This window comes from Mirounga angustirostris, unplaced genomic scaffold (genome assembly GCF_029215605.1).
Source record: "Mirounga angustirostris isolate CCGP_5_RB_7025 unplaced genomic scaffold, mMirAng1.0.hap1 SCAF_13, whole genome shotgun sequence".
In the NCBI taxonomy this organism is placed as follows: domain Eukaryota; kingdom Metazoa; phylum Chordata; class Mammalia; order Carnivora; family Phocidae; genus Mirounga; species Mirounga angustirostris.
The window spans coordinates 70775092-70787681 of NW_026991721.1; the positions used below are offsets into that span (position 1 = coordinate 70775092).

The 12590-nt window shown below is 41.9% G+C and overlaps 1 protein-coding gene across 2 annotated transcripts in view; it reads left to right on the forward strand.

Moving 5' to 3' along the window:
- The first annotated feature begins 2904 nt into the window (after window positions 1–2904).
- FAT3 (FAT atypical cadherin 3) overlaps window positions 2905–12590 on the forward strand; it is a 519284-nt gene continuing 509598 nt past the window's right edge. For both annotated transcript variants that reach the window (XM_045892830.1, XM_045892831.1), the window contains exon 1: window positions 2905–6196. In XM_045892830.1, the coding sequence (XP_045748786.1) occupies window positions 2905–6196 (3292 nt within the window). The remainder of the gene's footprint in view (window positions 6197–12590) is intronic.

Below are 12590 nucleotides of genomic sequence, written 5' to 3' on the forward strand. Positions count from 1 at the left end.
CTGAATAAAAAACTCAGCATGCAAACATTCCAACTTTCGAAGAGTTAAATCGAATGATGTTTTTTCATGTTATGACAGCATTCTGTGCTGTGAAGGATTCACCGGAAGGTCTTATAGAAGTAACTGCCCCCCGGGGCACTTAAATGTTTACTTACAGTTAACTGCTTAGAGGAGGGAGTAGCACTGGGGAGATTAACAAAGTGTCAGAAGACAAAGATCCCTGCAAAGTGATGATAAACCACAACCCTAAAATTGTTACATAACTCAAAGAAAAACTAATTCAGTTGACACGTTTCCATGTGGTATCAGCTCTGAGCCTGGGAGTCTTGAGACCTGGTATTAGTGAGTCTCTTTATCTTTATGGGTCTCAGTGTCCTCATGCATAAAGTCAGGAGATCAAACCAGATGATCTTTAAGGCTTCTTTGAGTTCATATAATTTCTTAAGTCTGTTTCTGGAAGTGAGATGTGTGTATTTTCTGGGATTTGGAAACTGAGAATGTTAAAGGCTTCTGGGCCCCTGGTTACATCAGTACCTTGATGTCCTGTGTGTCTCCTGTGTGGGATGTGTGGTGCTGCGTGCTGGTAATAGATTGATGCACAGATGCAGCTCCTCTCTTCAGTCAGGGTTGAAAATGGGGGTGCGAGATGGACTAAGAAAAGTTCATTTGACAAAGTATCAGCAAAACCATGCTTGTAGGCTGTGCCCTTGGCATAGAAGGGCCAGTGGGAAATGAGGCAGAGACTGAATTTGTGTTTCCCTGGAGATGCTGGGAGTAACCCCAGTTTTCTCCGTTGAGAGGCTATCGATGGCCTCTGGTCATTCCCTGGAAGAGCATTGTCTCATTCCATTATGTTCATAGTGAACCTAAAAATCCCTCCTCTACTTTGGAGCGTTCTCAGATGATGAAATAAGAGTCTATTGAGTTATATGCGGTATTAATAAAGCTTCTGCTGGTTTATATCTGTGGTCCCTAAAGAGGGATCTGTCACTCCCATGTGTCAGCCAGGTGTGCTCCTCGAAGAGGCAGCTCTAAATGCACTGGTCCCGTGGAGTTCTTCATTCGCCTGGGCAGGCTATTTGAGCCTACTACATCTGACTTGCGGCTTCTCACACTTAGCACGTGAGCCGCTTCCTAAGGACGGACAGCCAAAGCAATTGCATGTGAAATTAACTCCTTTCCTTTTATAAAAAGTTATCTTTCCACTTTTCATTTGTACTGTCTATTCTGCTTATGAAATCCCTATATTAAACTGTACTCTTTCTACTTGCTACTCCCGTTTCCTGAGTTGCTTCAACAGATGATGGCAGCAAGACTTATTTCATCCTCAGTTGGAACCCAGCAAATGTGTGCCCAGAAATCGGCTTTAGAGTCTTCTGTAAGAGGCAGAGTTGGAAAAAAGAAATGAGAAAGCCTTGAGGGGTGTGCAGAGGGCTTGGGTTCTAATCCCGACTCTGCTACTAGGAGAATGAAGTTGTCTAGTTGCATCTACTAAAAGGGTAAAATAACGTGTGCCTTGCCAACCCTGGGTATAAAAGTATTTTATAAACTACAAAAACAATTGATAATATTTTAAGATGTTAAGATTTTTCAGCTGATAGCCAGTAATTGGAACTAATTTAAAACCAGAAAGGAGATAACCACATAGAGACACCATAAATTTATCATTTATTAATGATAAATGGTGACTAGTTCGACAGAATTAAATTATGTCATGTGTGCTTCTAGGGGCCTGAATTCTCAGCCTCATGATATTGGATTCTGTATAAATCATGGTCAGTCTTAAAGTTAGCACAACAAAAGTTGATAATGCCTTATAAGCATTTCTTTAAAAGTTATAAAGGTAACTATATAACCATTGATGAACAATGTTACTTGGAAAAATATTAGAAAATGCAAATAATCCCCCAGATCCCACAACACAGTTAATCCTTTTTAAATGTAAGATTGCACTTGTGCATTGAGATGTTTAAGTAATAATACAATCATAACCGCCCATACTGTTTTATGATCTTTTTTCCACTCAGCATTACATCTTAACCACATTTGAAAATGTACATTTTAAAAATAATTATTATTATTTTTTAAAGATTTTATTTATTTATTTGAGAGCGAGAATGAGAGAGAGAGAGAGCATGAGAGGGGGAGGGTCAGAGGGAGAAGCAGACTCCCTGCCAAGCAGGGAGCCCGATGCGGGACTCGATCCCGGGACTCCAGGATCATGACCTGAGCCGAAGGCAGTCGCTTAACCAACTGAGCCACCCAGGCGCCCCTAAAAATAATTATTTTTAAGGGCTGCACAGTATTTCACTTTATGAATGCACTGCAAATTATTTGATTTTCTTTTTTTCTCTTTTTTTTATTATGTTCAGTTAGCCAGCATATAGTACATTATTAGTTTTTGATGTAGTAGTCAACGAAATTATTTGATTTTCTATTGATAGGCAGCTAGTATCTTTTCAATTCTTTTGTCTTTTAAACTGTACCTTAAATGTACACTTGTCTAATTACTTCCACTGGGTAATAGCCTAGAAGGTAATTCTAAGTGAAAGGTAGATGCATTTTTTTAAGGCTTCTGGTACATATTTCTAAATTGACCTTCAGAATGCAAGAAATCTTGTACCAGTGAACAATTCCAGCAGCAGTGTAAAAGTGTGATTTATAAAAATCAAACAATGCAAAGTTAAATCCTAGTGATTTTGAACTCCTTGCCATCTAGTATGGTGAGGTCTCTAATTTTTTTTCTTGCATTGATGTTTTGGTAAGAAGGTTTTATAATGAAGTTTTTAAAAAGCACTGTTTCATCGCAGCGAGTTCCTACACCTTCTCCCACTTTCCCATAGGTTAATTTATCTTTTCTCTCTCTTTCTCCCCCCGCCCCTTCCAGGATGGAGGTATGATACGATGGATATAACTATGGGATACTGTGTGGGTACACGGCCTCCCCCTTCTTGCCTCATCCTCCTGCTTCTCAAGCTTCTGGCCACGGTGTCCCAGGGGCTGCCGGGGACCGGGCCCCTTGGCTTCCACTTCACGCACCCTGTGTACAATGCTACCGTGTGTGAGAACTCAGCCGCAAGGACCTACGTCCACAGCCAGGGTAGAATGGGCATCACCTTAATAGATCTGTCCTGGGATGTCAAATACAGAATTGTATCTGGAGATGAGGAAGGCTTCTTCAAAGCAGAGGAAGTCATCATTGCAGACTTCTGTTTCCTCAGAATAAGAACTAAAGGTGGCAATTCAGCCATATTGAATCGGGAGATTCAGGACAATTATTTATTGGTAGTAAAAGGTTCTGTCAGAGGAGAGGATCTGGAAGCATGGACCAAAGTGAACATACAGGTTTTAGATATGAATGATCTGCGACCCTTGTTTTCACCCACAACGTACTCTGTTACAATAGCAGAAAGCACACCTTTAAGGACTAGTGTTGCCCAGGTGACCGCCACAGATGCAGATATCGGCTCCAATGGAGAATTCTACTACTACTTTAAAAACAAAGTTGATCTCTTTTCAGTTCACCCCACGAGTGGTGTCATCTCTTTAAGTGGGCGGTTAAATTATGATGAAAAGAATAGATACGATCTGGAGATTTTGGCTGTGGACCGGGGGATGAAACTCTACGGAAACAATGGAGTAAGCAGTACTGCGAAGCTTTATGTTCACATTGAACGTGTAAATGAACACGCTCCAACTCTCCATGTGGTCACTCACATTCCTTTCTCGCTGGACAAAGAGCCGACATACGCTGTGGTGACAGTCGATGACCTAGATGAGGGGGCCAATGGAGAGATTGAGTCTGTTTCCATTGTGGCTGGGGATCCTCTAGATCAATTCTTCCTGGCTAAGGAAGGCAGGTGGATGAACGAGTACAAGATTAAGGAGAGAAAGAAGGTCGACTGGGGGAGCTTTCCTTATGGCTACAACCTCACTCTTCAAGCAAAAGACAAGGGGTCACCTCAGAAATTTTCAGCAGCAAAGATCGTCCACATTGCCAACCCCCAAAAAGACACCGTCCCAGTTAGATTTGAAAAAGAAATGTATGATGTGAGCATTAGTGAATTCTCCCCTCCTGGTGTCGTGGTTGCTATAGTAAAATTAAGTCCTGAACCGCTTGATGTGGAATACAAATTATCTCCTGGTGAGGACGCACAGTACTTCAAAATTAATCCTCGGTCAGGTCTGATTGTCACAGCACAGCCACTGAATACTATTAAGAAGGAGGTTTATAAGCTGGGAGTGACAAACAAGGAAGGAGATTTGAAAGCACAAGTCACCGTTGGCATAGAAGATGCGAATGACCACACCCCAGAATTTCAGCAGCCGGTGTATGATGCTTTTGTGAATGAAAGTGTCCCAGTGGGCACAAGTGTTCTGATGGTTTCGGCTTCTGATAAGGATAAAGGAGAAAATGGGTACATCACCTATAGTATTGCCAGTCTGAATTTGCTACCATTTGCCATTAACCAGTTTACAGGTGTTATTAGCACAACTGAAGAATTGGATTTTGAATCCTCCCCAGAAACTTACAGGTTCATCGTAAGAGCCTCTGACTGGGGTTCGCCATACCGCCATGAAAGTGAAGTAAACGTGACTATTCGAATAGGAAATGTCAATGACAACAGCCCTCTCTTTGAGAAAGTGGCTTGCCAGGGAGTTATTTCCTATGACTTTCCAGTTGGGGGTCACATCACAGCTGTCTCAGCAATTGATATTGATGAACTTGAACTTGTAAAGTACAAAATCATCTCTGGAAATGAACTCGGTTTCTTTTATTTAAACCCAGACTCCGGTATTTTACAGCTTAAAAAGTCATTGATGAATTCTGGCATCAAAAATGGTAATTTTGCCCTCAGGATTACAGCAACCGATGGAGAGAATTTTGCGGACCCCATGTCTGTTAACATTTCAGTTCTACATGGGAAGGTGTCTTCAAAGAGCTTCAGTTGCAGAGAAACTCGTGTGGCTCAAAAGCTGGCAGAGAAACTACTCATTAAGGCAAAAGCAAATGGGAAACTGAACCTGGAAGATGGATTTCTTGACTTTTATTCAGTTAATAGGCAAGGACCACATTTTGACAAGTCATTTCCTTCTGATGTGGCTGTGAAGGAGAATCTGCCCGTTGGGGCCAACATCCTGAAGATTAAAGCCTATGATGCCGACTCTGGCTTCAATGGAAAGGTGCTGTTTACAATATCTGATGGGAATACGGACAGTTGCTTTAATATCGATATGGAGACAGGGCAACTTAAAGTCCTTCTGCCAATGGACCGAGAGCACACGGACCTCTATCTCCTTAATATCACCATCTATGACTTAGGTAATCCACAAAAATCTTCATGGAGGTTGCTGACCATCAATGTAGAGGATGCTAATGACAACAGCCCAATTTTTCTCCAAGACAGTTACTCAGTTAACATTCTCGAAAGTTCAAGTATTGGCACTGAGATAATTCAAGTGGAAGCCAGAGACAAAGACTTGGGTTCTAATGGTGAAGTGACTTACTCAGTGTTGACGGATACGCAGCAGTTTGCTATCAACAGCTCAACTGGAATCGTCTATGTAGCCGACCAATTGGACCGGGAATCTAAAGCGAACTACTCTTTAAAAATAGAAGCCAGAGACAAGGCAGAGAATGGCTATCAGCTGTTTTCGGTTGTCACTCTTAAGGTTTTCTTGGATGATGTCAATGACTGTTCCCCGGCTTTCATTCCCAGTAGCTACAGTGTGAAGGTTCTTGAAGATCTCCCCATTGGCACTGTCATTGCTTGGCTGGAGACCCATGATCCGGATCTTGGGCTAGGGGGTCAAGTGCGCTATTCTTTGGTCAATGACTATAATGGGAGATTTGAAATAGATAAAGCAAGTGGTGCCATTCGCTTGAGCAAAGAACTGGACTATGAAAAGCAGCAGTTCTATAACCTCACGGTTCGGGCCAAAGACAAAGGGCGACCAGTGTCTCTGTCATCTGTTTCCTTTGTTGAGGTGGAGGTGGTGGATGTCAACGAAAACCTCCATACTCCCTACTTCCCAGACTTTGCTGTTGTTGGGTCTGTAAAAGAAAACTCACGCATTGGAACAAGTGTACTGCAAGTGGCTGCCCAAGATGACGACTCTGGGAGGGATGGAGAGATCCAGTACTCCATCAGGGACGGCAGTGGTCTCGGAAGATTCAACATAGATGACGAGAGCGGTAAGTTCACTAGTTTGTGCCAGAAGTGTTGTGTCCCATCTCCCAAATTGTAACATTGGAGAAGAAAAGGAATCTTCTCCCACTGAAATAGAATGACAAATGAGTTTGCATTTGGTGCAGAGATGACTCAAGTGAAAGCATTATGTCAGAACGCATTGGTTTGTAAGAAGATGTGTTATACCGTGGTTCTCACCATGGTTTTCAGTGGGAGTCCTGTTTCCTGGTTTTTGTTTTTCTTGTTCAGCACTATTACCAGGTTATCTTTTGATAAGCATAAGTAATTTTCACTTCTGTTGATTACACTTCTGACCTTCACAAAGTTAAGGGCCCTGATAAAGTAAATTACATTTGAATTGGCTTTAAATTAGAAGTGTGAAATGGATTTTCAAATGGGTCTTACACACCAATCTTTCCCTTTCCAGTAAAGCTTTGCTGAAGTGGTTTTGCAGCAGTTGCTTGGCCTTTCATGTTTCACAGGCACATCTGGCCTTTGAACGACAGGGATTTGCACTGGAGATACTCAGTTAATATATGGCAGTGTTGTCATGAGAGGCTGGAGGGGGCATGTTGTGGATTGTACTCATAAAAAAATAGATTTTAAGATTTTATTTATAAGAACTGATTGTTTTATAGAAACATTTTAAAATGTGGGGCAAAATTGCCCCAGTATTTTCATTGTCCCTCACCTATTTATTTACTTTTGATCATAGATACAGACACACACACACACACGCACACACACATTTTTCTATTCTTGTTATTGTTATTTATTTTAAACGGACATGTGCCTATGTGTGTGTTGTGTTCTTTGATTAACACTGTGCATTTTCTATAGATTGTAGTCATCTCAACACAGGCTGTGTCTTCTTTACTCTGAAGTAGATAGTAATATTAGCTGTTCACAGTTTTCAAGGTACATTTATATGTATTAACTCATTTTCTGCAACACAGGGTGCTTTGTTCCCAGTGATGATAATGATTATTAAAACAGGTAGTGGGGGGGGTATTATTATAGTGGTGGAAAAAGGACTTGAGAAATTGTATTAACTACTGGATGGAAGTTACAAAACTGTATGTACCATCACAAATTTACACTGTAGTTTTTATATACACGTGCCTTAATTATGGCCAGTGTAAATTGTAAAATTGGTCTCCATAGCCATAATGAAGGAAAAGATAAATGTCAAGGATCTGATTTGGCCACACACTCTATTTTATTATGTATCATTTTTCATTCGACTGGAGTATATTTTCATCTTTGAAATACAGAATGAGAAGGGGAGCATGTTTACTGAGTGTCTACTCTGTGCTAATACTTTGCTACCACTAATGACCTCATGCAATACTTAAGGTGGGCACTACACTTATAGTAGGGTCTTGTTTAATGATCCCAACTGCCCCAGGAGGTAGAACTAATAATCATCAAGTCGTGAACTGATACGCAGAGAAGATAGATAACTTGGAGCCTCGTTTCAAGCTCAGCTCAAAGTAACTGCAGTATAGCATGCTATCTCCCACCTAAAGACACATATGGGCTTCCTCATGTTTCCAGATACACTTGAATTTGGTGTTGATCTAAAATCTATTAGGCAATAAGTGTTAAACAGTTTTCAAAGCCCTTACAGTCAGTCCATTGACTGATGGCACTGGCCATTAGTCACCCTTCCTTTTTCCTCCTCATCTCATTGTTCATGGCTCTCCAGTGAGAGAAGCTTCTCCTCGGGACTCAGGTGGATGTGGGTAAGGTAGGCCAAACAGGAAGGTGTCAGATGGACTCATTAGCCACTGCTACGTAGAGGACTGCATCAGCCACATTGAGTTGGTTTTATTTGGAAGTTTCATGTTGGTGTAGCTTGGTGCAGGAAAGAGCAGGAACAACCAGTGAGAGTGGCCTGATTTTCCTTATTTGTACCATGGTATTTTGTTCTCATCTTGGGTGTGATTTCAGAAAATGTGTGTATAGTTTCATCTGATGATATAGCTTCTGTTATAATTCTTGACTCCAAGAGTTTGATATCCTCTGCCTCTGTTGAAAAACAACAACAACAACAACAACAAAAAAAACTCACGGCTTTGACTTTGTTCTGTTAGATTCTGGACTGTATAAAATAAATTTTGCCGTGGATGATAATAACGCCACTTACATTTTGACATTGCTTTGTGGCTTAAAATGCTCATTCTGATAAACATTAACTCTTTTAGGTTAAAGCATAGCTAAGTGAGTTGTGTGAGGTCACATACCCACTGGAGGACATAGATGTATCTAGAACCCACCTGTCTCCTCTGTTGCCCCTTTGCACTCACTACACATTCTGATTTACTTCCCCAGAGGATTTTTACTTTTTAAAACTGTAGTAGCAATTTTTTTACCCTCTTTACATATCATTTTTACCTTCTCTTAGAAAGCAAAACTGGGGGCGCCTGGGTGGCTCAGCCGTTAAGCGTCTGCCTTCGGCTCAGGTCATGATCCCAGGGTCCTGGGATCGAGCCCCGCATCGGGCTCCCTGCTCCGCGGGAAGCCTGCTTCTCCCTCTCCCACTCCCCCTGCTTGTGTTTCCTCTCTCACTGTGTCTCTGTCTGTCAAATAAATAAATAAAATCTTAAAAAAAAAAAAAAAGAAAGCAAAACTGTTTTTCTCTAGGTACATTGTAGGACTGGAGGTTGACATTTTTTATGAAGTTCAGAATTTCCATATAATAATATCCTGAACCATCTGACTTCCTCCCCTCTTGTCTTCTGTATATTTTAATTTGCAAGCCCAGAAAACTGGTGAGGAATGATCGCCAGGATTTGTGCCAGCCGGATGCTGGGGTTGAGGAGAATTTTGGCAAATGTATGTCCAACAGGAGAAGCCATCACCATGGTGCTGTCGGGCTTGCATTACTGTGGCAGTGTCCATCAGCTCTTTGCCTCCAAGTGCTGCAAATCATGGCTCGATCTGCTGGCAGAATGAATGGCTCTTTAGCCCTGCAGCCGTTACTGAGTCTCAAGTCCAGACTCTGCTGTCTTCATGTGGTCCTTTGGCATAGGATGGACTCAACTTGTTTGGTTTTTTTTTTTTTTTTTTCTTTCAAGAACCTTTAAGTCAGCTGCCAAAGATTATTTAATGGCTTGCATTGTCTAGTGGTTCTCAAACTTAGGAGAGCTCATGAATCGCTGGAGAGTTTGTTAACAAATGCAGATTCCTGGGCCCTTTCCCCAAAGATTCTGAGTCACTAGGTGTGGGGTAGGAGCCCCAGGGGGATCTTCATTTAAGCCCTCCAAGCTTTCCTTCTATATGGGGCTCGGAAACACCAGTCTGAATCTTACTTGGGCTCCTTAGAGAATGCCTACCAGATTATATCTTTTCTGTAAAGTCCTTTTCCTTATTCTTTTGAAAGGCAGGAAATGGAGCTCGTATTTTATAAATTTCTTTTCTAGTCAGGTTTTACTATCCAAATAAATCTTCTATTATTCATTGGTGGTGATAGTTTTCTGAATGCCTTCCCGATGGATCAAAAATCTCTTTCTGTGCTTCAGTAATTGCCGTGCTCCTGTTTTGTGAAGCTGCTTATACTGGGAGTAGTCAATCCATTTAGCAGTTTTTATGTTCTTGATTTTTTGCGGGGGAGGGTGCTCAGCGAATAAAACCTTACCTTTGAAAATTTTTTTTACCATGCACAGGCATTTAATAAATGTTTAATAATGTTCACAGTAAATGGATTAACTGGGAGGCCCCCAGCTACAGTGGATTTGATCACAATTTAAATTACTAGTCTGGAAGATGCAATTTAATCATTTTTCCTTCACAAAGAATGCATTCTTATTCTCTGACACAACAGGAATTCATATTCTTGACTACTCAGAAGTTTTAGAAGGTTCAGAAAGAGCAGGTTGTATTTTTTTAAACTGTGATTTTCTGTTAGATTCTTTTGTAGGCTGCAAACTTGAGCAGTGATTTCATTGTTTTATTTACCTGAAGGTAAAGAAATATTTTAATTGGGATAAATGGCTTCTCATTCAGCAAATGCATCGTGGATAATTGGGAAGATATTTTGGCTATCCATTACTGCTAATTATATTATTTCTTTCATTTACCAAGTATCTGTCTTGTGCCAGGCACTGTGCTAGGTGCTTGGGGGGTGCTGTTTCTGATTGTCACAGGAATTCCAGCAAGGTAGGGTTTCCTGAGGCTTGTTCAATCAGGGTCACACATCTGGGAGTTGTCAGAGCTGGGACTGGGACTGAGTGCAGTAGACTCCAAATCTCACGTGAGCTCCCCGCCTTTGCCACCCTAACGTGCCTTAGTAACTTTGTTGAGTGTGTGTGGTATTTCTGCATAACAGACAACTACACAATCTCAGTGGTTTATGGAAAGTTTTTCTCCTTGCTCTGAAGTTGGGGGGAACAGTCGAAGATGCAACTGTGGTTTGCATTATAGCCTGCCCCACAGGCCTAGCCATTCCAGGACCCAGGCTGAAGGAGTACCCACTGTCTGGGACATGATACTGTTCTCACTGTAGAGGTCAGAAGCTCCGGAGGGCTGATGGAAGCGTGTGGTACCTCTTAAAGCCCCTGCTCAGACCTGGCCCACGTTCTGTTAGCCGAAGCGGGCCATGGGGCCAAGCTCAACATTGAGGTGGGGCAGAGAATATTTCTCTTGTGGAGGGATGTCGAGGAGTGAATAATTCCCGCATACTAATACAGCCTGGCAGAGCATACATTCATATTTGCCTTTCTTTAAATTGAAGCTGCAGCAGGCATTTCTCCAGCATATGCGAGCCTAGAATGCTCTCTTTATTCCAAATGTTTCTCACCACCGTATCATCATCTAAGGTTAATTGTGCGCTCCCTGTGTGCAGGGCCAGGGCCGGGCACTAGTGATCAGAGAGCTACACGTGTAAGACTTAGCCTTCCACGGTGGGAAGTTTCCTGGGCCATCCGAGAGGTCAGAGGCAGCTGCAGGTGGTGAAGCTGGTGGCCATGGTGACCGTGGTTACCATTCACCGAGCGCTGTCTGTGTGCCAATTTCTGTGCGAAATGTTTTCTACCCATGTCTGATTCTGGCGTCGCGCGAGGTGGGCACAGTTGTGTCCTTTTTTTTTCACACATCTGGTGTCTTAAGAGAGAGAGCTCACATGCACAACACATGTGCATTTATATTTACCTTTCTATAAATTGAAGCTGCAGGCGGCATTTCTCCAACACATGTAAGCAGAGGATGCTCTCTTTATTCCAAATGTTTTGGTATGACCGGCAAAGGCTTAGGAGACCTACAGTACATTTGGGTTCACACAGACACCCAAAAGAGGCATCTCACACTTACTAAACACTGTAAAGCTAATTATTATTTTCAGTGAACATGCTGTTCCAACAATAAATGAATGTAACTTTATAATTGTGTTCAGTATCTGTGCTAGCTCTCTCCCATTTACCTCTCCAGATCCATTTTCCACCCTTCTTTCTGCTTTGTGTCCAGACACCTGAGTTCCTTGGCCTGTGGGCTCCTTTATTCCCTGACATCTGTCAGTTCTGCCACTGAGAATGTAGCGAAGAGAATTAGGTCAGGGTATTTATCCTTTGATTCTTTCCATACTGGTTACTGTGGTCTGGCTGTATCCTCTTAGGGATAGAAACAGTTCTCCACTGTTACCAACTCTGGAGTACTGCATCGTTTTCTCTAAACCCTGTCCACACCTTTGTAAATAGTCTGTTTATTACATGCTTCTCAATGACCCAGTTGGGAGTGTGCCATCTCTTCTCCGTCAGGACCCTGACTGATAAAATATTTTTTATGGGAATATTTCTAAAACAGATTTTAAGTTTAAAAATATTTGTAAGGCTGATGTTTTCCAGCAAATCCTATTAACTCCATTTCTGTGGTGCTGTCCTATGTGTTGGCACATTCCACCAGAGTCTGGGAGAAAGAGTAAAGAGATCATAATTATCCATTGCTTTCATTTTGCAAGGAAAGAAAGTGAAACCAAGGGACTTTGTGTCTCTATCTAGTGTATACTTTCCATGTATGGTCTACAATGAGAAGACAATTTTTGCCTTGCTGAAGACCCTCTCCCACCAGACATGGGAAGAAGAGGGATTTGGCTGGATGGTGTGGTACCAGGATCTTTCAAGCTCTCAGATGTTGTGATGCTCTACCTTGATCTTCTACAGGGAGAAGGACACATTTCAGCTGGTGGCCAAGGAAAGAATGAAGTCCTACAACTGACTAGCTTTTATTTAGTTAGTTCAACTGAAGAGTTGTTTACTAGTGGTAGTGCTGAGTCCAGTACTCTTTTATTTGTAGTCTCTAATCGTTGGAGGGTCAAGAGGGGGGAATGAAAACTAGGCACAGGAAAATCTGTGTTGTGAGGAAAATGAAGAGCTTTCTGTCATTGCAGAAACTGTTAGTGCTAAC